Here is a 27733-nt window from a genome sequence, read left to right on the forward strand (position 1 = left end):
TTCCTATAATGCCCCCTAGTGGGGCAACCAGACTTATCCTGGCAAAAATTTACTTTTACCATAACTAGTGTTTATGCAAAATTTTAAAAAAATCCAAGGTGTGGTTATTGAGAAAAATGTGAACGGACAGACGAGAATGAATTACTAGGTTTAATCCCTCCTTTGTCGGGGGACCAAAAAGTGACCTTGTCTGTCTGTCTTTGTGATGAATGATCTCTATCAAACTATTTTTGATTCTACACTTGAAACTTAATATATAGGGGATTTGGACCCATAGAAAAAATTTGATGTGATTTTTAGCTGATAAAAATAGCTGCTAAATGGTCAAAATAGAAAAAAATTGGTACTTGGCATGTGTAAGTCAAGTTAAAGTACTTTTGTACACATGTGTAAATATACATTGATATGTTAAAGTCAGTTCATTTTTAACTATTTCTTATCCTACTAAAGATAGTTCAAACAGTAACGACTAAAGCTGGAGCGTTAAATGTTTTGGTTTCGATTCTAGCTGATGGAACCCAAGTCATTTTTTTTTTTACTTTTGAAATCACTACATTAGGTACAATATAATAATCAGTAGAGAATTGGCTCTCTAATGATAAATATGACATCTGCATAAATTAAAATCTCATTTAAGCATATTTTACAACCAGGCAATGCTGGGCAACTAGTCATATATCTTGATGCTGATCATCACTAGGTGCCAGGCGCTAATGGTCATGTACCAGGTTTATAGTTATAAAGAGATATGAGTGCTGATGGCAAAACATTTTAAAACTATTGTGGCTTTATAAACTGGGGGTTCTCATCCTGGTGGAAGTCCTGATAGGGATTCTAGTGTAATGATTCAACTATGACAGATCGCTCAGGCTTCAAATATCATTTGAGTCTACATTATCCAACATTTACATTAAAAAAAAATGATATTGCAAAAGGATTTTTTTTTTTGAAGCAGCTGAGTAGTCTTGGCCACAGTGATTAAATAATATAATCTAGTAGTGATGGGATGATTCCAATATTTTTCTCGATTCCGATACAATTACCGATTCTGATTCTTTATAAATCTCTAAATATCTAACTACAGAGTGGTTATTTTCCCCGATTTCTGTAAAAATCACATGTTAAATATGCAGATATTTTCATAAACGTCAATTTACACTTGCGGAGGATGATCTACTGATTTTAGCTTTACTGGTAATTTCAAATCAATAAATATTTATTATTTTGTCATTATTACCAGCAATGGAAGATTTTGCTTTAAACAAAATCAAATAGAAAAATACAATTAAAAGAATCGATTTTGCATTGAAAATAGGCACCAGTTTTCTCGATTCCGATTCCAATACCCCCAAATTTGTTGATTTTTTTGATTCCCGATTCTGATTAATTGTCCCAACACTATAATCTAGTAAGTCACTTTAATAAAAGGTTGTTCGTAGTTATAGCTGGTAATATACTTAACCTTTATGCTTTCAGCATATCTATATTTCGACATCTCTCCCAGACTGCTATACTCCTTCGTATTTATGACTTGCACCAGCCAATCATATTCTTGTGAGGAGGAACCCGGATGTATTCACATTACATCTGAAACACTCAAGATAATAATTGTGAAGAAGGCCAACCCAATACTCACATGGCTCTTCATCAAATGATTAACTATTTCAAATACACCCTCTCTCTCATACAATCAAGTACAGCCTATAAATAAACATTTGCACTAAAAAACACTCAAACTAATAACTGTAACAATGGCTGAACTTACCCAAAATACTGATTATATATAATTTCCATCATGGGGATCGAAGTCTGCAAAGCAGCCAGGACCTGTTGACACGTCTCTGGAGATGCTCCACTTTGAAGTGTACGCTCAACTTCTTGACTGGAAAGAAAATTAATTAAATATTAAGAAAAATAAATAATAAAGAGACATGGTCTAGAAGTGTAAGCCATTTTGAGTTTCAGAACAGTTTCAGATGGTTCGCTGTTACACACAAGTCCTGGGAGGTGACTTGTTTGTAGTAGACAGTTCCACAGAACAAAATATTCTTACCGTGTCAAAACCCGGGAAAAGAACATGTGAAATTGCCCCAGAAAAGGTTTAATATTTATGAAGCAATTCTGGTTTCTAATTGGTTGGTAGCAGAACGTGAATTAATTTGATTCGTCAGTTCTTAGCAGCATCGTTTATAAATAGAATCATCCGACTGTGTGGGATCATATCCCATTAAACCAAAATATTGCAACACAAATAAATAATAAAGAGACATGGTATTGGGAGATTCTTTTATCGCTCATCCAAGATGTAAGTACAAGGGACACATACACCTAAAGTATGTAGATTTATGGATGACTGACTGCATCCATAAAAGCTGTTTGAGAATTACACATACATAGGAACTCATTGAAGTAGGGGCCATAAGTCTTGTTCAGAATTCCCCATATTAAAAATTAAAAATAAAGAAAAATATGTATGATGTACATACCTGTGACAAAAGGAAAATATCATATTTCAAAAATCAAGTTAATTGATCAAATAGTTTTATTTTTATAAAAAAAATCATTTTTAAGCAATTAATTGGAATTCGTAGGTATTACAATATGAATCTTGGCAAGTTTGAATTATTGTTGAGTTAGTTCCCTTTGTTTTTGGAAATTGTTTTCAAAATTGTGGACAAGACATTCCCTTCTTGAATACTCATAAAATTTTATTTTCTTTTTTAAAACTAAAACTAATTTAATCAAATTCACATGATTTTTGGAATATATTTTTGTTTCATCATAGGTATGTACATCATATAGATTTTTCTTTATCTTTATTTTTTAACAAGAACTGCAAATGTACATTTTCCGTTCAAATTAATGAATCACGTATGCAAAAAAAAAGTTTCTTGAGATGCTTTTCTTGCAAATTTACTAAAACATGCTAAAAAAACAGTCTTTACTTCACTGTAAATAAAGGTACTTGTGCAGAATATGGACCATGCTATTTTTTTAGAAAGAATTTTCGGTATTGCACAGTTTTTAATGAAGACATTATAAAATGAAAATATTGAAAAAAAAGTTATATTGTATGTATCCGTTATGGAATAAAATTCTCCAAAAAAAAAATTTCACTTAATTTGATCAAGTATTTTTTTTTTTTTACAGCAAAAAAACAATTTGGCATGTTTTGATTTTTGGAAAGAAAAGCTATTATTTAACATAGGGAGAAGTATTTCGGCGCTTTAGACTGAGTTATCTCCCCCTGTGGCATGTTCTAAAAATCCAAACATGGCTACTTCCGGTGCACCATCATAAAAATGTGTTTTTCCACTGTAAAAAAATCTACTTGATCAAATTAAGTTAAACTTTTTTGGAATAACTTCATTCCATAATGAGTACGGCCCTGTCGGTGGGGCATTAGAATACGCCGACTGCCTCCCTGCAGAGGGTAAAAGTCCCTCAATGGGGGTCCTGGATATGACCTTAAACTATATCCAGTGGTGAGGCCCCATCTTGTGGGCTTTGGGGAGTGTGGAGCCACCCTTTAATTACCATTGCTCCCAGGTCCACTCTGACCCAGAGTGGTAGTACCTGTTAGGGTCCCAACTATGGGTTAAATAGAAACCGATGTGAAAACAACAAATATATTCTATTAAAAAAAATTTTTCTTCAAAATCTTTGGATTCGGCACAAAATAACCCGCAAAGGGTTGATATGCAGTAAAACAAAACCAACCAACCAACCAACCATAATGAGTACATACAATATAACTTTTTTCAATATTTTTATTTTTTAATGTTTTGATTAAACTGTACAAGTACCAAATGTTCAAATTAAATTCAATTTTTACAGTATCTTTTGCTTATTAAATTGTTAGGTGAATATACAGACTAGTTACAAAACATCCTCCCCTCCCCATGTTAAGAATGGGTTTCTAAATAATGTTAATCATTTCAGCACAGTCAATATTCTGGATAAGTACTAAAATAATCACTTTTGTTTATATCTATTATTTGCATTATTCAGACTACTAGTCTCATCTTAGTTGTTTTCACATTTCGACTAATGTAACCTCTGACCTTCTTCAGGTGCATCTTATTGCATTTTGGAACATTTTTATTGAGCTTTTGTGAAATTTTGAACCAAAACTTTTATTTAATCCATGGGAGTAGACTGTCCTCATTCTGTCGTCTATGGTCCAATAGACATGTTAATTATTGTGCTATTCTTGATTATTATCACAAGTAATAAGAAGTAAACCGCCAAAAGATTGTCAATTTGAACTGACTGTTAATAAATGTCCTTAACTATTGAGCTAGGAGTCCATGTGTTAAATGACAGGTTCTGTTCAAAATTCTGTATAGGTTCCCCGAGTTCAACATAAAGTAGAAACTTATGCACTAAAAGAGAGTATCTTCTCTATCTCACGTATGACATCACAGTCACAGGTATTCTTTGGAATGTAACACCAATAGTTCATTGTTTATTTTTTTTAAACATCTTATTTCATGCAAAGTTTATTGAAAGTTTAGTGTTAGTGCTTTATAATCAGGTACCAAAATAATGCATTTTAAGTAAAAATACTATTATGCAATTATGTGTCATATCCAAATTAGTAAAAATGTCAAAAATAATAGAAAACTGATGGAATAGAAGATCTGCTAGAACTACTTGTACCCCCCCCCCCAAAAAAAAACAAAAAAACATTGTTATTATCATATTTTCCTGATCAGATATTTTCTAATTCGAAATTGTGAAAGTTAAGTGGAAACAAGGGAGGTAAGTCAGTTTTTCATACGGAATTAGCTTTTTCTACTTGATTAATTTTTTGTAAATTTTACTAATTTTAACATAATTTATATTCAATCAATTTTATTTTGTCTTGTGATTTTTTTCTACTCGATTATTTTTCATAAGATTTTTTAATTTTTACTAACTTCGGCATGACACGTAATTATGTAACAATGTTTTTTACTTAAAATGCATTTTTTATGGATACAATCATAATTCACAAGCACTGATAGTTTACCAGCAAATAGATCACTCACCAATAACTGTTAAAGATCTCCCAGACTTCTTGAAATTTTGTAAGTGCAATGCTCATAGAAAATTCAGTACTAAGAGAATTTTCAGTCTGTTCTTCCTGAAATAGAAGAAAATAAACTAGCATTCAAATTACAATAGTAAAGGAGTGGAACACATTACCACAGGATTGCTCTCCTATGACCTAAAACATAATCATCTTTAAATCCAATGTCAATAAAAACCTGTCATCAACCATTCTCATGAGTAAATAAATTTTATTCATTCCATTCCTCATTTTAAATATTCTCATGAGATTCTTCATCATTCAACTGATAATCTATCCATCTCATTAATCCTTTATCCTCAAATAGCTTTTAGTCTTGATAAATGGTGAATCATTTATATAAAAAAAAAAAATTTAATTTAGTGTCCATCAAAGTTAAAAAAAAATATATGATATAACAAATTTGAATAGTTTTTACATTTCTTGAATGATCTTTCAGACAAAAAAGAAAGAATTGCTGTTTTTCTTTTGTTATTTTTTTTTTTTTGTACTCTTTTTCACCCCAAACAAAGTGTATTACGACTTGAATGTATGAGGTTACTATTTAGGAACATATCTAACAGAGGATTGTGGGTAGATGAGTGTCAAGATGTCTGCTCACATTAAATTTAAACTTCTGCATATCAGTACAGTTGCGGAAGCAGGAAATAAGGAGAGAATTCTAGTAGAAGTCTAGCAGGGAAGAAATTACTAGAAAAAAAGCTTTCTGGCATCTAGGAATGTCAACAATGAATGGGGTGGAATTTTTTTGCTTGTCTGGTTAGTTGGAATTATGTACATCAAGTGTACATAAGTGCTATGAGTTCATCAGAGCACATTCCATTAAAATATTTGTAAAACAGGCACAGGGATGCAACATTGCAGTGATAGGACAGAGGTTGGAGCTTGACTGATAGTACAAAGCCTATTAGATTTGAGACTCTTTTTTGGACCTTGTCTACAAAGAGAGACTAGTGATAGATGCACCTGCCCAGATATAGCAACAATACTCAATGCATGGGCATGATAATCAAATACAGATGCAGCGCCCCAATTACTACTTTATATTTAACTCTGATGATGGCATATTAATCTTATCGTTTTTATGAGAAGCAGCAGCAGCAGCGAATGTTGTTTTTAAGGATAGATTCTTGATTGGACAAAATCTTCTGATGCATCCAACCACAGGTGTGAGCAGACAACATAAAAATCCAAATCCACCTCTTTCTTTTTTTTTCTTTTTTTCCTTTTCTTTTTGTTTTAGTATTTTCCTTTTACACTTAACATATGTGCATATGCCAAAATCCAACCTCGACCTTCGGAGTCTAAATCGTCAGCAGATAAAACAAGAACTATCAAACACAACAAAATGTTGATGTATGTTTGTGGAGGAAGTATATCTTTAAATGTTGAGCAATTCCTCTCCCTCACTCAACCAATTTTGTTCTTGGTGACCTGAAAAGAATGAATATTGCAAAGAAAGTATCGCCATGTTCTGTCTGAGCCAATACTGAAAAAGAATGTATCAGTTTTGTGGTTGTGTTGGTGTACATCTTGACCATTAGCTAGCCACACACACACACACACAATGGCTGCACACAATATTTAAAACCCTGAATATACTGCAACAAAACTTAACACAATTTTTTGAGAATGTTTACCAACTCTAAATAATTAAAAAAAAACTTTTAAAAGTCGTTTCAGACATTCGCATTCAAGAAAATAATGATGTACGTATTAAAAAAATGAATAAAAGGCAGTGATTCATACTTGAACATCTGTCTTTTGTTGTCGCAAAAGCTCATCCAAGTTTGAATTGACGTCCACTTTCTCATCTTCTATGGCCAGACAAATTTGTTGGAAGATTTCTATTGATTCCATACTGCACTTAACTTCATCGTTATAACTAGAAAAAAGGAAACGATAAAATCTTATAAACTTGAACAGACAAAACATTTGGACAAATTGACTATTATATATCATACATGATAGCAACTCATTCTTCCGTTTGGGCTCATAATTATCTTTGTCTCTTCAGCAGACTTACCTCATTTAAACAAGATATTTGGTTGTTTGGTTATTTTGTTTTATGGCATATCAACCTTCTTCAGGTTATTTAATGCTGATTTCACTAATTTTAGAAAAAATTTTTTTTACTTCAGGTTCTTTATATCTTCAAATATTAGATTGGTACAAAAATAATGTTTTTTGATGTTCAACTTTAACATAAAAACGACATTATTTTTGCACCAACCTAATATTTATCGATCGTGTTTAGTTTGGTGGTTTTCTTTTACAGCATATCAACGCTTTTTGGGTTCAGCTATTTTGGTAAAAGTTTTTATGCATCAATATTGTTCAAATTATTTATGATGTTTACTTTGATTGTTTTCGAGAGAAAAATTGTTGTCTTTGTTTTTGGCCTTGTAGAACATGATTGAGTTTTGCAAATGGGAAGGAGAAAAACAATAACATCAAAGTTTGGTGCATTTAGGTTAGGAAACTGATATCTTCAGACAGCCTGGTCTGGTAGCAACAAGGAAGCAAGAGAAGGTGAATTCTTTGTATGAGCTGCTTGGCGCACCCTATCCTGCCTTGGTGAAATTCAAAACTGGCTTTGAAACCAAGCAGGTGATACTCTTTTCTCTTCTCTGCAACCTCTTTCCCACAGAAGAGATGTTGCAAGCTTTGCCAAACTTTCACAAAAGACACCAACTAGCTACAACCCCTATATATGATTTCCCCCAGTCTCTATCTGTGCCTAAATGCAGACTCCATGAATAATACTTCTTTCCTAGAACTGCCTACCTATGAAACATCATTCCACTGGCCTGCTTCCTAGCCGATTACAATATGGTAACCTTCAAGTTTGTAATATAAACAAGTTCTTGTTGAACCGTCCCCTTAAATAATCCAAATTCTACCCAATCTACACTATTAAAAGATTACTACACTATCATCTTTTTTTAATTTAATTTTAAGTTAACCGCGATGGGATAGGAATGCGGTAAATCTGACAAAGACCAGAGGAATAATTGGCCGAAACGTTGTGAAAACAACAACTAGAAGATAAGGATAATAGTCCAAATAATTAAATAAAAAATTATACCATTTACTCATCTCAAAACTAATTCAATAATACTATCATCTTACATTCATTAGTCCATATCCTCCAGTGGCCTTTAGGCCTTTATAAGTGGTGAATCCTTTGTAAAAAAAAAAAAAAAAAAAATGGTAAACTTCAATAAAATTATAGTATATGCATCATTAGCTAAAACATGTCTAACTCACACACGAGATTACCATTTCTCACCCAAGACTGAGGAGCAATAAAAGTGAGGCGGTTTTTCGTTAAACACAGTTTCATCACTGGGGTTGGTATAATCCATGGTTCAAGAACAAAAAAATACAAAGTTAAGAAAAAGATAGAGAAGAAGAATGAACGGTAGATATTCGCTATCTGGAGTAGATTTGAGTTAAAAATTTTATTTTTAGTTTTATTTTTAACAAGTTACATCCCCCTTTTAAAAAGACAATTTTGTCTAAACCTGTGCCTCTAACCTTATTATGGGAGCTCAAAGTTTCACAAGCTTCTTCTAGTCAAACTTGAGAACCGGTATAAAATTCCAAAATTCAACCATTATTTATTCCATGAGGGTAGATTGTTCCCATTCCATCAGTCACAATCAGGTAGTAGCATTAGTTATTATCACAGAATAAAGATCGATCTTCAAGCGCAAGAAGACTAGTCATACAAAGAATTCAAATGATGAACCACTATTACAAAAATAAAATTTTTTAATTCTGCAACTTTACTTTGATATGTCACACTTAAATTTGAAATAGAAATTTTGTCATAGCATTCACGTTTTATTATTCTTAATTGGAAATAAAGTTTGATACTCACACAGGATTTTTTGATAAAAGAGGCTTCAAAACCAAAGTACATTCAGCCATTGATGATGAAAGAAAATCCAACTTTTGCTTAAAGCCTAAAGAAATAAAAAGTTTTAGCAATAATTAAAACATCTGAAATTATGAAAAAAAATTTAGTAACCAAGGTAAATTACAATTTCATAATACATAATATATATATATATATATATATGTATATATATATATATATATATATATATATATATATGAATGGAAATGTATAAAAAGGAATACGAAAAGTATATAAGCTTATAACTTTTCTTTATTCGTTTTCAATTGGTGACGTGCAGGAATACAAAATAATATTATGAAAAAAAATTTAAAAACTTTTTTTACAAGTACATAATTTTCGACCGATCCTTCAGTCTTCATAGGTGTAGTGAAAGTATATATATATATATATATATATATATATATATGGTAAAACTGGTAATTAGTAAAAACCTGAAGAGAGTGCTCAATACTATTGCAGAGCAAATGTGTTTTATTTTTTTATTACCGTTTTATCTGTTTGGTTACATATGTTTCGGATGTTGGACCGTGTTTACGATCTAACAGCCTCGTCAGACCTTACAGAAAACATATATATATATATATATATATATGGAGAGATGAAAAAGGAACAAACCAAGTTATATGTTCATCAACATTTTGCCTTTCAAAATGATTAAATCAAAGAAAAGAAAATATTAGTACAATATTTTTTTGGAATGATGTGGTATATAGGCATGACAAACTAAGACAACAAATTGGTCCTGCTGTTTTGTTTTGTTTTCACTAAAAATATTTGTAAAAAAATTATTTTTTTTCAGACTTAGAGGGAATATTTAAAAAATATGAATTCAACTTTAAAAGAAAAAACATTTTTAAGTTAAAAGAAAAAAAATAACATTTTTTTTTTATTGTAAATATTTTTTTGTTTTTATAGTGTTTTTTATAACAGTAAATGTTTACCAAAAAAAATGACAACGAAAAGTAAATATATCAATAAATTATTTAATTTCCCAATTTTCCCAAGCGCAAAAAAAGAGAGAGAAGAAGCAACATGTCAGTCTGTCTAAATTAAAAAAATCAGTTGCTTCTTGTTGTTCTTGACAATACAATCCCAGGTTAGTCAAATGATATGCTTAAATATCACATGAACAGAGAATCAGCAGACACCATTTGTTGTGACTTGTCATGCCGTAATTTGTTGTACATGAATAGTAAAACACATTTTTAAAATTTTAAATTTTTTCTTAAAATTAAAGTTTTTTTGTTTTTTTCTTAAAATCAAAGTTTGTTTTTCTTTTCTTAAAATCAAAGTTTGTTTTTCTTTTCTTAAAATCAAAGTTTGTTTTTCTTTTCTTAAAATCAAAGTTTGTTTTTCTTTTCTTAAAATCAAAGTTTGTTTTTCTTTTCTTAAAATCAAAGTTTGTTTTTCTTTTCTTAAAATCAAAGTTTGTTTTTCTTTTCTTAAAATCAAAGTTTGTTTTTCTTTTCTTAAAATCAAAGTTTGTTTTAGAAAATAAAATCCATTTATTGAAAAAAATATTTTTCTTGTTAGTTTTTTTTCTTCTTTTCATTTTTAAAACCAAACATCATTTATTCTATATCATCAAAAATGTTTATTTAATCCATTTGGGTAGACATGCATTACTATAACAGGTTTCACCCATCTGGTTTGTTATGCCTCAGCTTAAAAAAAAACATTTTTACTGAATGCAGAATGGGCCTGCTTTTGTTTATAGCAAGTTGTTTATGAACAAAACTTTTCCATTTTTAGCTCATTAAAAACAGTTAAAAGTTATAGACTTAGAATCAGGGATGAAATGATTTCAATATTTTTCCTGATTTCAATACAATTACCGATTTCAATTTTTTAAGTCTCTAAATATTTAACTATAGAGTTGCTTTTATTCCCAATCATCATAAAAACACATGTAAAATGTGCAGATATTTTCTCAAGCGTGAAAACACACTTGTAGGGAATTATCTATATATTCTAGTTTTAAATGAATAAATATTTAATATTTTATCAATATCAACATCATGATCAGCAGTGGATGATATTGCTTTAAACAAAATCAAATAAAAAAAGACAAAAGAATCGTTTTAGCGTCAGAAAATAGACACAAATTCTTTTGATTCCGATACCTCAAAACTTCTGATTTTTTAATTACAATTGTCCCAACACTATTTAGAATGCCAAATTGATGTTTGAATATGGTTAGATTTGTGCTCATTTTGTATTCAATACTAATCCCAATTAATCCCTATCTGTGCATCAAATGGATACCATCATACTTAGTTCGCTGCACTTTATCATAAAGGTCCATACAAAATTTCAGCCAGATGGACCCAGTGGTTTCTGAGTAAAAGTGAAATGGACAGAGAACCAGACAAGATAAGAGAAATATAATATAGAAAATTGAATTGAAATTACCTTTCTTTGAAGAAAAAAATTTAAAAAGTTTTTTATAGGTATTTCCCATCAAGTTCCTGTTTGTATAAATCAGACCAAAAACTGCATACCAATGTCTGTAATGATTAAAAAGTTTCATTATAGTTTGCACAATGGTGGTGAAAAGTCACTAATTAAATGATTTTTTGAAAAATGTGAAGAGTAAATTTTTAATAAAAATTACAAATGGTTTAATTTGGGCTTAACAATACAAATACCGATTTTAACAAAGAAAAAAAAAGAGTTATTTTTTTTATTTGGTACAAAATAAATACCTGAACAAAGTAAAAAAACATTTCTAAAATTATTTAACCTTGTAATAAGTCTTTAAAACTATTAAGGATTGGCAAGGAAAACGAATTTGACAATAGTCCAGATATGTTTTCAAAGAAAAAGTTTGTATAAAATTTCAATTGTTTTCTTTTGCTTCTTGTCTAAAATACCCTTATATTAAAAAGAAAATAATATGTAATATTTTTTTAACTAAAAAAAATTTAATTTTATGAGGAAGTGAGGACCGAGATAACTCAATTCAAACTCCCGAGATTTTTTGTTTGTTTTTAGCCTTGAAATGGGGTACAATTTACTTAAAATTGTAAAAAAATATATTTTCTATATAAAAAAACTACTTAATCAATGAAGCATTTGGCCAAGGAACTACTAACAAACGTGTGGCACAACGGTGGTTCAAGAAATTTCGCAATAGTGACAAGAGCCTTGAAGATGAAGATGGTCACAGCCGGCCGACTGTGGTTGATAACGAACATTTGAAAGCCTTAATTGAAGCTGATCCTTGCAAAACCACACGAGAAGTTGCTGTTGAACTCAAGGTCGACCACTCAACAATCATTCATCATTTAAAGCAAACAGGGAAGTAAAAAATTTTGGATAAATGGGTGCTGCTCAAAGGAAGTCAAAAATGTTGGATAAATGGGTGCTGCTCAACAAAAACGACCCATTTCTCGAGCGAATTGTGACATGTGATGAGAAATGCATCCTCTATGACAACTGGCGATGTTCAGCACAGTGGTTGGATGCCAGAGAAGCTCCACAACACTTCTCGAAGCCGAAACTGCAATAAAAAAGGTTATGGTGACTGTTTGGTGGTCTGCAGTCAGTCTCATCCATCAACACTTCTTGAATCCGGGTGAAACGATTATTAGTGGAAAAGTACTGCCAACAAATTGGCAAAATGCACCAGAAGCTTCAACATATGTGCCCAAGATTGATCAATATGAAGGGACCAATTCTCCTCCATGACAACGCTCACCTGCATGTTGCTCAATTGACCCTGCAGAAGCTGAACGAATTGGGCTATGAGACTCCGCCGCATCCACCATATTCATCAGACCTCTTGCCCATTGATTATCACTTTTTCAAGTATCTTGACAACTTCCTGCACGAAAAATGTTTCAAAAGCTGAGATGATGCTGAATCGGCCTTCAATGACTTCATCACTTCCAGAACTCTGGATTTCTATGTTAATGGGATAAATAAACTTGTTTCTCATTGGCAAAAATGTGTTGATTCTAATGGTTCTTATTTCGATTAATAAAGTTTATTATGAAAAAAGTTATGATCTTTTGAAGTTGAACATCAAAAAACAACATTATTTTTGCATCAACCTATAACAGTTAAAAATCAATAAATATCTATTATTTTATCATTACTACCAGCAATAGAAGATTTTGCTTTAAACAAAATCAAATAAAAGTACAATGAAAAGAATCACTTTTGGCATCGGAAAATAGACACCATTTTTTCCAATTCCATCAAAATTCCCAATTCCGACTAATCGGCTCAACACTAGTTAAAAGATTTTCATAATTTTGTAATTTTTTAAAACATTTACTTCAGAAATGAAATTGCGATTAACTAAGTCTGCAACTACTGGGAATTTCCACGCAGGATTGAGCATTTCAACCTTCAATTAAGTCTGTTACGATTTCGGAATTCTCCTTCATGATTTTAGTAGTACAGTCTTCAATTAGGTCTACAACTACTTTGGAATTTCCTCTCAGGATTTGAATATTTTAATCTTCAAGTTGTTCTTTTTTTTTTCTTACACCACTTATTAAGGCCTGGAGGCCACTCAAGGATAAGGATTATTGAGTGTACCATAATCAATGGGATAATATCGCAGTAATCATTAGTAATGGAAATTTGATAGATTTGGTTACTTAAAGGGGTGGTTCATCAAGAATTTGTTTATGTTGGACTTGAAGACAACCAAGTTGTAGTCAGCTGGGAAACAGGCAAACGGAAGAGAGTTCCACAGGCGTGCAGTTCTAAGAAAGAAGCTTTGTTCGTGAAATCTACGTTTTGATTTAGGCATAGTCAAAGGGTGGGGAAAATTATTGAGAGTAGTTTCAGCTAGACGGGTGTTTTTCATGAAGGATTGGTAAGGGGGAACCAGAGATTAGAGCTCAGGCAAGCACTTGCCAGGGAAATAATGATAAAACAAAGATAGGCTCGCAACGTCCCTTCTGTGGGAAAGAGGTTACAGGGAAGAGAAAAGGGTATCCCCCACTAAGCTACGAAGTCTATTTTGTACTCTGTCAAGGCAGGATAGGCTGCTCCTAGCAGCTTCTGCCCAGATGTGGCAACAATACTCCATCCTTGAACGTATCTGGCTCTTATATAGATAGAGAATTGCATCAGCAGTAAGATATCTACTCGAGCGGTAGAACGATCCCACCATTTTTCCAGCAACCTTGGCAACAGATTTGATGTACGTGTTTCATTTCAGATCAGGAGTAAAGGTCAAGCTCAGAAGCTTGTCAAAACATGAGGCTTCTCCAAGACTAGAACCCTCCATTTCAATTGATGCCAGATGAGGATCAGAGCGTTAATGATGTAAAGGTAGGAGCTAAGTTTTAGATGTATTAAAAGTAACCAGCCACCTCTTCCCCCATTGTACCACACGCTCAAGATCAGAGGAGAGAGGGAATCAGACAGAACATGGTCATTTACGATCTTTGATGTGTTGCCATAGATGGTAGTGTCAGCATAAATGTCAACGAACGATCTAAGTATGTGTTTTGGGAGATCATTGATACCATAGCTGGAAATCTTGTGAAGTAGGCCTTTATGCCATACCCTATCAAAGGCCTTTGATATGTCAAGAGCAATTACTCCAGAAAGGAAGCCTTTGTAAAGAGATTCACTAATCCTATGAGATAAAACCATTAGCACATTTGCTGTAGATCTAGCAGAACGGAAACCATATTACATGTCACTAAGGAGGTTATTTCTGCTGAGGTGGTTGACTACTTCTTTATTTAATATGGACTCCAGTAACTTACTCATAACACACAGGAGACTTATTGGTCTGTACTTAAAGGGAGAAATTGGTCGAGCGGTAGAACGATCCGCCGTGTGGTACAATGGGGGAAGAGGTGGCTGGTTACTTTTAATACATTCTTAAATACAGGGCATACTGATGAGGTTTTCCAGGGTGTTGGGAAGCAAGTCTCCTAAAGACAACACTTGAACAGTTTTGCAAGTATTGAAGCAAGTTCCAGTTGATTGCTAGAAAAACGGGAAATTTGAAGGTCAGCTTAGATCATGAATAAAATGCGTGATTGCTATTTTTTGATTGGTGTCGTGTGAGTGTTCTAAAAATAAATCGTTGTTTGATGCTGAAGTGAAGTACAAGGACGACATTTTGAGTATTTATGAGTATGATATAACATTTGTCTTTGAAAAACTTTGTAAAATTTATTCTTTGTAAAAAGAAATCTTTGTTTGACAAATTTCCCGTTTTTCTAGAGACCACCATGTAGTTATGACTTATTGGTATTGTGCCTTGTTTCGGATGAAACAATAAAAGAAAAATATCATTATGAAGTATACGTACTCAACATAGCAATATAAAATATCTTTCAGCTCCCAAGGAGGTTGTACTTTGATTATTTTTAACCTGAAAAAAAAAAAAAGAAAAAAATATGTCGCAAATAATAACATCAAAAATTATGAAAGACGATAAAGTAGAAAAATAATTATTAATGAAAAACTTTCGATAAAGTTTATATGGGGAATAAATTTTGTCCAACATTTTGAATTACATTCATCACATGACATGATAAACAAAATTTAATAATCTACCCTGTCAACTTATCTCTTTTTTAGTAAGCATAATATAGTGAGATAGCTTTCTTTCACAAATTTCTTTTTTTCATTAAGAATTATTTTTTTACCCAATTGTTTTTTTGTAATTTTTGGATATGTTACTATATGAGACCTGACAATTAAGTAGGTACCATTTGTTTCACTTTAAATTCAATATTTTTTCTTTTTTTTTATGTATCTATAGAAGTGCCTAAAGTACTTGGTAAAATTCAGTTATAAAGTAACACTCTTCTGGAGATTGAAGGTTCAATCCAAAGTTCAACAAGGTACACCTGAAGAAGGTCAGAGAAGATGTGAACAATAGTCTGAATAATCTAAATAATATGGATTCTGTTATAGGTGAACCTGTCTACAGTTTAGCTTTTCTTTTAATGTACAATATACCAACGTCGACTAAAGGCATCACATTTGATTTTTTTTTAATTTTGCCAATTAAAACTAGTTTGTCAAATTTTAATATTTTAATATGAAAACAAATTCTTCAATTTAAAAAAATATATATGTATTTTTTGGTTCTTGTCCAGAATTCCGCCTATATTAAAAAAACAAAAAATTAAAAAAAATCTGTATGATGTATATCACCATGTTGAAATAAAAATTTCATATTTCAAAAATTCGATAAATTGATCAAGTAGTTTTATTTTTATAAATAATTTTTAAGCAATTAATGAGAATTTGTAGGTAATTATGACATAAAAATGAATTGAGTTATCTCTTTTTTTTTCATTTTTTTTTTTTTTTTTAGATTTTTTTCAAAATGACAGACAAGATGGCCACTCGTCGGTTACTCATAAAATTTTATTTTCTTATTTAAAAATAAAACTACTTGATCAATTTACATGGTTTTTAGAATATGGTATTCATGTTTCATCACGACTATGTACACTATACCAATTTTTCTTTACTTTTTTTTTTTTTGATGCAGGAGGGATTCTGAACAAGAACAAAACCACACTATCAATGCCCAATAATTTGCAGACTTACCACATGTCACCAAAAGCAGCTTTCATTTCAGTCTCTAAAACAAGACCAAGCACTCTTTTTAAAATATCTTTTAATCTGGTGAAAATTTCAGTTGCCTAGAAACAAACGAGTGAATAATTGGAATTTTAATGGTTTACCTTGAACAAAAATATTATTTAGGTCAACAGAAAAGTAAAAAAAAAAGTCATACAAAAAACATGAGAAATATTTAGTTTTAAATCTTTAAGAATAAATTCTTGAAAACATAAACTAATGAAAGTTTTAGTTTATGACAACATAAAAATCCTCTAACAAGAGAGCCATGTAATAATTCTCAGGAATTGATGAAAAAACACTATACAGTAAAAAGAAAATCCATTAATTCCCGATTCAATTCCAAGAAATCAAAACTAATAGTTGTCTAGAATATTTATTGTTTGAAGGATGCACTGCTTTGTTAGGAACTTTCAGATAAGATGCTTTGGTGCTTGTTAAGATAGCTGACAGATTGATTTTTTTTTTAATATGTTGTTTTAAGCAAAACAATATTACATACTTAATGGTCATGTCGAAAATAGTAATATATCTAAAAATTACGAAAATTCATTGAGTAGAAAGTTATTTATAGTTAAAAGTAGTTTTTATGGAAAATTAGGTAAAATTGTAAAACTTTTCTTTGACATTATATAGTAGACTGAAGAGGGGACATAACTCGGAACGAATATTTTAGATTACTTGTTCATGGTGTGTAATATTTGTTGTCTTAGCAATAGACTTCCTTCTTTTTTTTTTTACTAAAACCACAATACCAGTCTCAAATTTTTGTAATTTTTAGATATATTACTATTTTCTACATGACAATTAAGGATGTAATATTGTTTTTGCTTAAAACGAAATATTTAAAAAAAAAAACGATCTGTTGACTATCTTAACAAGCACCAATGATTTTTTTTAAATAATCTGTACTTTCTTGAAGTTATAGTTCTGTAATAAAGAAAGAAAAAAATTTAAGACATTTTTTCACGCTTCGCAAAAATTGAAATACTGAATTTTAAGCAAAACAACAAATCATGTCATGTCAAATTTAGTAACAAATTTACATTGCGAATGAAATGGTCGTATTTGCAAGTGATTTTTTTCCAAGTGGCGACAAGAAATAATAAACCAATTATCTTTTTTTCACCGACAATCTTCTAAAACTCATTACTGAGTGAAAAATGTCTTTTCAACGTTTATTTTTTTAAAATAAAATGAACAAAGTCAAATTATTTAAACAATAAAAGGTTTAGTAGAACAATATATTCTTTTTTTAACATAGGTTGTTTAAAAAACATCTGGAGAAATTCAAATATTAATACCTTCAAGTCTGAACATAACATTTGGTGCATATTTAAAATTACACTTATTAAAAAAGAAAAACAGAGAAAATGATTTATGATGTATGTACTCATCATGGAACAAAGATGTCATATTCTAAAAATCATGTGGGTTTGGCTAATGACTTTTCTATTTGACTAGTAAATGAAAATATTTAGTTGTCAAAGGTCAATTAAAGATAAAATTGTCTGTAGAAGAACAAATTATTTTTTTTCATGGTGTGTAATATTTGTTGCCTTAGCGATAGACTTTCTTTTTTTTTTTTTTTTACAAAAAACACAATATCCAAAAATTACGAAAAAGATAATATAGAAAATTAATTATTAATGAAAATAGTTTTCAAAATAACTTTCAACTTATAATTAAATAGCGTCAAGTTAGGGGAAGTAAATCAATCCATCTTGTTACAATTAATGGCAGATGTTATGCAATCATCTATTTGTTGAAGTACATGTTTTATGTAATAATGCAATAATATTTAACTAATTGTGGCATAACAAGTAGATAACATTGCTTTTAGTTGAAATTGATAAAAAAAAAAGATTAAGTAAATACCATTGGTTTTTAACAAAAAATTTTTGACTGTTGGATTTCACTATTATGACAATTATTATATTATATTATTATTATATCACAACATGTAGTAAGAACAGATAATACACTTTTATCTTGGCTAAAAGGCCAAGAAAAGAGTATTTATTTGCTCCCCCACCAAGAAAATTAGGCACAAGGCCGATTTTTAATGTGAGGAGTGAAGGGGAAATGGGAACCAGCTCCCCGGGGAGTAGGGGAGCTGGATAGTGACAATTGGTATGAAGGGTTGCCCCTACATTGACCAAGGTCTTATATGTGGGGTTTCCCCACATATGGTCTTTGCTTGCAGTATCTGCCGGAACAGATACTACACTTTGAGATATTAAATTTTTTATTCACAGGAAAAAAAATACAGTTGGGAAAATGAACAAAAAACTTAGGCACAAGGCCAACTCAAAAAGAAGGGGGGATGGTCAAGTTGGTTGATCCATCTTGTCTCTGTTGTAAATTTTGAATGATTTTTCTCTCGGCCAGCATCTTTTATCATGGTTACCCCTTTAAATTTGTATTTATGTGTGTGTGGTGGGGGATGGGGGTTCCTACTTAAACACAATTTTAAAACATTTTTTATTTATATAAAAAATACAAAAAAGATAACAATATTAATAAAATTTCATTTGTGTTGAGGGACATGAGAGAAATAAACAAAAAACTTTGATCTTAGCCAAAAGGCCAAGAAAAGCTTAAAAAACTAAGAACAGCATCTATTAACAACAGACCTTTGATCTTAACCAAAAAGGCCAAGCACAAAAGTGTTATGGACAGACGGAGTGACTTATAGAGTCACTTGCACGCGACTAAAAATAGGTACTTTTGCCCTTTGTGCACTGAATTTCCATGATGTTAGCTTGGGCTCGACTGGCAGCTGATTTAACCTACCAATATATGCCGAGCGCAGAACAAATTTTGAAATGCTAGGAAACAAAAGATAACATTTATCGGATACTAATTACAATAATAATAAAAAAAAAATGGAAAAACAATAAAACAGAATATAACAACCTACTTAAGTTTCATGAATAAAATTTTAAAAAAATTTTTGTTTTAAATAAATAGAAAAATTTTTGTCTTAAATAAATAGAAAAATTTTTGTTTTAAATAAATAGAAAAATTTTTGTCTTTTAGGTTTAGGATTAAGGTTGGATTGATTAAATTTCTGTGTAATTAAAAACTAAATTTTTTTCTTCCAATTTATTAAAAGTCGTCTGCTTCAATTTTTATTGGCTAAGCATGTTTGTTATTTCCTTTTTGTTAGCTGATCAACTTGATCAACGCTTGGCATATTCTGACGGTTTACCTAAGCTGTCGGTCAAACCCAAGCCAACATTTACGGAAATCCAGTGTGAAAAAGTGCAAAAGTACCAGAAATTATTACAAATAAGAAGAGTTATCATAGTTTGCATGATTCTATCAACTTGTATATAAAATATTATTCTTCTTGTTTGTTTATTTCACCGACATTCAGAGTTAATTAATTTTATTAATAAAACATACACTATCGAATGTGTTTCATTATTCATTGATCTATGTACTAAAAAATTAATAATTGCATTTTCAATCAATTTTAATATTTAATCCTGATCAATATTTGTTTTTTTTTTTTTGCTGTATCGATAATATAAAATACAAACATTTGTATGCAGGTCTCACTAAAATGTGAAAAATATTCAGCAAAGTCAGTATTTTTTTTTTTTAATCAGTTTAACTCTGAAACGAAAATATGTAAGATTTAGAAAAAGATTCATTCTTTTGGATGAAATGGTAATTTATATAATTTAATGTTACCAAGAAGTTAAATACGATTTTGAACGTTGTTATATAAAGGAAAGTACCTCTGATTTTTTTTCCACATAATTATTTCTCTTATGCTGACTTGAGTTAAGGGTGTGTGTGTCCAGAGAGAGGAATGGAGAGAGCGAAAAAGAAAGAGGGGGTGATAAGGGAAAGGAAAAAAAGTGAGAGGTGGAAAGAGAGAGAGAGCGGAATAGGAGGTTATATTACACTTATTCCCAGCAATGCTGAGTAGCCTTGCTAGTCATAAATTAAGGAAGGTGGGTGAGTTTTAATCTCAAACTCAGAAGTACAAATTTAATAAGAGACAATTTTTTTTGTTATTCACTCACTAACACTCAAGCGTAAAATAAAAAGCGATAGAGATGAAGCAAAGGAGAGCAGCCACTTGTTCTCTATTTAGCTAGTTAATAGTGTCATCATTTACTTATTTCTATAGTGACTCAATTGGTTAGTATGCGAGAAAGTTCAAGTTCAAACCTCACCCAGGCATGAAGTATATTTTCATCAAAATAAGTAACAAAATGAACTTAAACATTTCAAATTCCAATATTAAACAGAGTGACTATTTTTATTTATTTATTTTGTAAATTACATAATTAACGGAAATTAAGACCACCCAGGCGATGCTAGAAGCCTTGCTAGTAACAGGTATTCATAAAAGCACATCTCGTTAAATACAGGTTAAGTTATGGAAAACAAAGGAGTTGACAGTGAAATTAGGTTAGCACCATATGGTACATTCATTTCAATTTACAAAGAAAAAAATCAAAGGTATTCAACTAACCAAAGTGAGTTGATGTGGAGTCAGTTTTGTTGGCGGAGGAGATTTATCGTTGCCATATTCATCTTTTTCATTACCTGAAACAGTGACAAATATTTAAGGCATAAGTATGTGTGTATATATAAATTTAATATTTAATAATATACTAGTAGAGAGACCCGACTATGGCTGCGGTTGACTGATGATCAACGAATGTTTCACACTCCCATATTTTTATTGTCATAAAAAATAAGTGAAATCACTCAATTTTAAATCAAATCGGTTGATTGCCTGCTTTAGTTGGGGACCCATCTTGGTGCACCTGGAGGAGCTTTACATGCCTCTTGCAGTGACTTAGTCCACGATACATTCTAGTCTACATTGCACTGTAGAGAACCGACTGTTGATTTTATAAAATTATTTTTATATACAATGGCTTGAATTAAAGTTTAAAATACAAAAGTCAAATATCATGCTTCAATTGTGCTCTAAACAGAGATATTTACTTTGAACATGCCCCTGTCATATCAAAGCACCTACTGCTGATTTTATATGCCAAACCTTTCACCTTGTCTGATAATAAAACTTCTCAAGTGCACTTGTGACATTAGGCTGTGTAAGGCGTTAACTTTGGTCAAAATCAACTGTTCCTTCTTTCATCAGACTATTTCGATTATCGATATAATCGAAAACATTCTGATCAAAACCTATCTAAGAACACTAGGCACATAAAGCATGTTCTTGTGAAATTTCATAATAATAAGCCCAGCAATTTTTGAATCCATAGGGAACAAACTCACAAACAAAGCTCCTTTTATATAATAGTAGAGATAATTACATTCAAATCAGATTTATTCAAAAAAATTGACATTTTATCAATTATATATATATATATATATATATATATATATATATATATATATATATATATATATACTAGCAAAAGTACCCGTCGTTGACTGGGTTCAAAAACAGCCTACAGAAAATGGACTCTGATTTATGAAAGTATGATAGGTTATGAAAAGGAAGGGTTGTAAAGAGATAGCTTCGAATTTGGGGGTATCAAAACCAAAGCAAAATATGATGAAAGTAAAAATAAAATAGATAAATCCCATAATTTATTATACCATGCCTGTTCACACTGAAATACTTATCACAATATTCTGTGGATCTATATTAAAAAAACCTTGTTAAACTTTGTGACATATTTCCATTCTATGGAGGTCAGGTACGAACGAACACCCCATAATTTTATTATACCATATTTCTTCAAACTGAAACATAATTATCAAAGTATACTTACACAGATAGATATGAAAAGTCTTTATTAAAGTTTGTGCCTATTTCCATTCTATGGAGGCCAGGTGCGAACGCAGACCCCACAATTTTATTATAGCATCCCTATTTAAGTTAAAACATACTTATCAAAGTATTCTTATGTACATCTATATCAAAAACACTTGTAAACGTCTTTTTTAATTTTTTAATTTTTTATTTCCATACCTTGTGGACCAGGCGCGAACGCAGACCCCAATTTTAATGAACCACCGTTCTGCTAGATCAAACATACCCATTCCTGTGTCTCGATACATCTTCTATCATTATATGTGATCAGTTTTATATAATAGTCAACCATATAGGAGGCTATTCAAGACCAGACACACACAGACATTCATGACATAATCTAGACTAATTTTCAGAAATTCTACATATCAAATTAGGCTGTATTTATCAATAGCACATCAGATGTTTTCCAAATTGTCTATTGTGTCTGGTTTATCAGCATAGACATAAACATGGACATGGACTTTACATATTCCCAAAGGAATTAATGAAGTAGTCAGTTGACTGGTCTTTTTGGTGAATGTGTGTGTGTGTGTGTATATATATATATATATATGAGCAAACAGTTAATAAAATATGTTAAAAAACACTTTGAAATGAATTAAAAACATATTTAATCTGAAAAGGAAACACTAGATAGTCCTTAATCCGCGGAGTTTCGAAGAAATACTCTCCTTCTCATCAGAGGGTAGGAATTAGCAAAATGCGGGATCGGATTTTGCATGCAGAAGTATTTGATGAAACAAAAAGTAAGTCAAAGATCTTACTTGAAAACAAAATAAGTTAAGCAGAGGGAATATGGTAAAGAAAAAGGTGATTACACATGGATGGATAGTCTGGTGGAAGATAAAAAATCCAGTGATGGTAAAATCCAAATGTGAAACTTCAAGAAAGTTAAAAGAATTTCCATTTGTACAAGTAAAATCCAAAGACATCCCGTAATTGGAAGAAGATGATCCATAATAATCCAAAGGCAGAAATCCATGGAATAATTCACAAACATGTGTACAAGGAAAAAAAAAAATATTAATAAAAGAAAAATAAGATGTGCTTTTCACTCTACTTCCGAGACATAACTATAAATAAAAAATATATATAATCATTCACATACAGTACTGTTTTGCTGTTTCACAGCTCATCAGTGCAATTAAATTTATATATATATATATATATATATATATATATATATATATATATATCCGCTTGAAATATAAAAAATAACAATAAAAATATTAAATATATAAATATATATATACATATATATATATATATATATATATATATATATATATATATATATGAACAAATGATTAATAAAACATGTTAAAAGACATCTTGAAAAAGAGTTAAAAACATATTTAATTTTAAAAAAAGGAAGCACAAGATAAGTGGATAGTCCTTAATCCGCGGAGTTTCAAAGAAATACTCTCCTTCTCATCAGAGGGCAGGAATTAGCAAAATGCAGGATCGGATTTTGCATATAAAAGTATTTAATGAAACTACAAGTAAGTCAAAGATCTTACTTGGTTAAAAAAAGGGTGAGTGTTTTATTAATCATTTGTTCATATTATAAGCTCTATTTCCTTTTCGGTTTTATTGAGCTTTTACATCTGGCTGAGTTTATTTTACTTGTAAATATTAATTCTTTAATATTTATAATATATTTTAAGTTTACCATTTTGATTACCTTGGTAAACTTATTGTAATTTTTATTTATATATATATATATATATATATATATATATATATATATATATATATATATATATATATATATATATATATACATATATATCCGCTTGAAATATAAAAAATAACAATAAAAATATTAAATACAAAAAGTAACACCATTTTTCATACTTCCAAAAACCCTCATAACCTTTAAATCACTATCCTAGAAGCATATGTGGACTTTTAACATTATATATATATACCATTTGTTGTAAAAATCTAATGGATAAACGTCTGAAGAAGTTGGTGAGGACAGGTAATTATTACGGAAACATAAATCGTAAAATTGCCAACTCATTAATGAAACGGCTGTAATGGAAAAATAGGAAATAAACGAAGGTCATAAAAAGAAAACGTGAGTCTTTGAATTTTCAACAAAATTTTGCACTATATATATATATATGTATATACATTATATATATATATATATATATATAATGTTGTGTGGTGGAACAACAATGAACAATGAAAATAAGAACAATCAAGTCGAGGTTCGGTTAAGGAACAAGTGTATTTACAATAATGTACAAAGATAGGAAAGCGCGTATATCTGCTGGGCACTTGGTTAGCAGTTGAAGTGCAGTCGCATTTCTCTCACAGGTGTTGAAATTACTAGCGCTATTTATAGTGCAAACCGGTGTAAATTCCGCTGTTCAAGGAAGGCCGGTATAACAATATATATATATATATATATATATATATATATATATATATATATATATATATATATATAATTTAATTGCAGATTTGGCAGCTACTGGTTATTTTGAGTTAAGCTTGGTTTGAAAAAACTGACAACCGAGCAGCGTTTGTAAATTGCAAATGATACAATCAATTTACTGAGAAAAACATTTGATGATTGAACAATTTCACCAAAAGGACCTACTTCATTATTTTCCTTGGGTATATGTAAAGTCCATGTCTATGTCTATGCTGATAAACCAGACACAATAGACAATTTGGAAAACAACATCTGATGCGTTATTGCTAAAATACAGCCTAATTTAATATGTAGAGTTTCTGAAAATTAGACATTTAGATTATGATTATACACGTGAGCCTCAGAAGCCTTATGCCCAAAATTGTATTTAAATTATAAATGCTAAAAATTAACCTTTGGAATAAACCATATATTTGTAAAATCAAAATATTTTTTTTGTGATTTATTTTAACTTATTTTTTTCTTTTACTAAAAAAACACTATTTATAAACATATACCTAACATTATATAGATTTCTGATCCTTGCATATATCTATTCAATATGTTAAAATATAAATTAAGCAATTGACCAATAAAATAGAGATATAAAAAATACTTACAGTTTTCTATTGAACTTCCAGTCAGATTTGAAAGGACAGAACAAATTGCCTACAAATAAAAAATAACAAATGAGGCTGAGGCAACTTTTATTTTGTTCCAATCAAAAGTGCCTCTTTTTGGGGAGTTGGATTTTTCTTACATTAAAAAAATGACTGTCTAATTCTGCTAATGGATATTGAGCCATGGTGACACTGATAAAATTGGAAGTGTGCACATATGTACATTCCAGATGGATTTTTGATCTAAATTATTGTATCCTATAAAAATGACCTGAATTGTAATTATTACTGAAAACAAAGAAAGATTTATATTTCAGGTCAGGATGTTAGAATTGCACAACGTAAAATAAAGAAGAACAATTAAATATTTAAAATATTTACATTTCAGAAATGTTGGTATATAAGACAGTTAACATAAACAACCGTGGAGAGAGAAAGAGAGAATACAGTCATCTAGTGTGATAGCCGTTTTCTCCCATCACCTGCCACACACACACCCACCCTTACAGGCACATAAAGCATGTTAGAAATAGAGATATTGTTTTGTTACGTCTCTCTCCCTTGTCGATGGACAAAAAGTTAATTGCAAATAAACTTGTATGTCGACAAAATTCGTCTGTGTTGATTTTGAGAACAACAACAACAAAAGAATTGTCAGGTGTATATATAATTTTGGCAAATATTTGAAAAGTGCGAACTGGAAAATTATATAGACATTCAATAATGCAACACTACCCTTATGCGGAGGTATGTAAATAAAAATAATTAAACAAAAAATATTGGGATCTGCTGATTTCAACTACCAAAATATAATGGTAAAAGGAAGACAGAGATGTGAGCAGCCATAAGCTGAAATTGAGAACAATTACCCAACCTGGGGGTGGGGTTGGAGGGAAGGGTCACAGCCTGTGTATGTGTGGAGAGGACAACATGTAAAACAAGTTTATTTCCTAAATAACTCCAATCAGTTTCAGTTAAGAAAGTCAAAATTAAGAGAAAACCACCAAGTGTGCATGTGAAGGGAAGGAGACAGGAAGTCATTCTTTGCTGGAAAAAATGTCTTCTGACTCACCTATCGCATCAGGAATCATTTTGCAGTCTTAGTGTACATGGCAAAATTAACATTTTTAGTTTTCAGTAAGAATCGTCATAAGAGCAAAAAGGAAGGCAAGATGAAAGAAGAGAGAAAAAAACAGGAACGAGAAAGAAAAAACGAGAGAGAGAGAGAGAAAAAAGAAAAGAACAAAGAGGCAAGGCTCTACTTATTTTGCAGAAGTCATCTTTTCCTTATTTACAAAGAGAAGTGGATTTTAACTGAAAAAAACCAAAAAAACCCAGAGAATTCACATCCACGAGAAACTCTAGAAATTTAAGTGGAAATCTGCTGTGTGTGTGCAAAAATCTGTAAAAAGTGAGGCACTTATATCGATGGGAGGATAGGAAAGCAACAAGTCTGTCAAAAGAACTTAATTGTAAAAAAAATGATGCATGTGCAAGATTTGTGCTATCAAAGAGTTTTCAGAAAATTGTTGGCATCCCTCTCATTGAGAAATATCATCAACAAAAGAATATCTTCAGCTTTTCTACACCCTGTTTACTGCCATATAGGAGTTATGATAAAAGGAGTACCATACTCCAGTTTTATTTATTTTACAGATTTGGGTTGGGTTTGTCTTAATAATACAGAAATTTATACTCCTCTTTTCCTATTCATTTCCATCAAGCAATCAATAGATATTAAATTAAAAAGTAATTTTAATTTGGAATTCTCTTTTCTAACAAAAAAGAATGCAATTTAGCATGTGTGCCATTTATTTATTTTTTTTTTTTTACTCATTTTTTTTCACCTCAAACAAGGCATACTGCCACCTGGATGTAAGTGGCTACTACTTTGGACCAGATCTACATGGCCACGATGTCGGGACTTGAGAAATGAGACATCTGTCCACATTACATTTAAATTTCAACATGATAGTACAGTCAGACCTCTATGGTGAGGGGTGGGATTTTGCTGCTTGTCGGGTTAGTTGAGGGTATGTATGTCAAGTGGATACAAATACTAAAAGTTCATCATAGCACATTCCATTAAAATACTTGTAAAACAGGCATGGGGATGTAACATTATGGCAATCAAACTGGGGTTGGACCTTGGTTGAGAATGTGGGACCTATTAGCTTGGAGGAAGAAATTAGAGATAGATGCAGCAGCCCAAATGTGGCAACAATAGTGCATGCATGAGCAAATGGTGGCTTTGAAGAGATACAGGATACTGTCAGGTGTGAGTAGT

General features: G+C 30.8%; 1 protein-coding gene across 1 annotated transcript in view; it reads right to left on the reverse strand.

Moving 5' to 3' along the window:
* LOC145248095 (uncharacterized) overlaps positions 1-27733 on the reverse strand; it is an 81540-nt gene that overhangs the window by 10540 nt on the left and 43267 nt on the right. The window contains exons 12-20 of the mRNA XM_080109884.1: positions 25447-25495; positions 21076-21149; positions 16548-16642; positions 15292-15354; positions 11415-11509; positions 8961-9045; positions 6824-6959; positions 5034-5128; positions 1766-1882 (exon numbers count right to left, since the gene is read on the reverse strand). Coding sequence (XP_079966010.1) covers positions 1766-1882; positions 5034-5128; positions 6824-6959; positions 8961-9045; positions 11415-11509; positions 15292-15354; positions 16548-16642; positions 21076-21149; positions 25447-25495 — 809 coding nt within the window. The remainder of the gene's footprint in view (positions 1-1765; positions 1883-5033; positions 5129-6823; positions 6960-8960; positions 9046-11414; positions 11510-15291; positions 15355-16547; positions 16643-21075; positions 21150-25446; positions 25496-27733) is intronic.

This window comes from Euprymna scolopes, chromosome 26 (genome assembly GCF_053919585.1).
Source record: "Euprymna scolopes isolate OS-2025 chromosome 26, ASM5391958v1, whole genome shotgun sequence".
NCBI lineage: Eukaryota > Metazoa > Mollusca > Cephalopoda > Sepiida > Sepiolidae > Euprymna > Euprymna scolopes.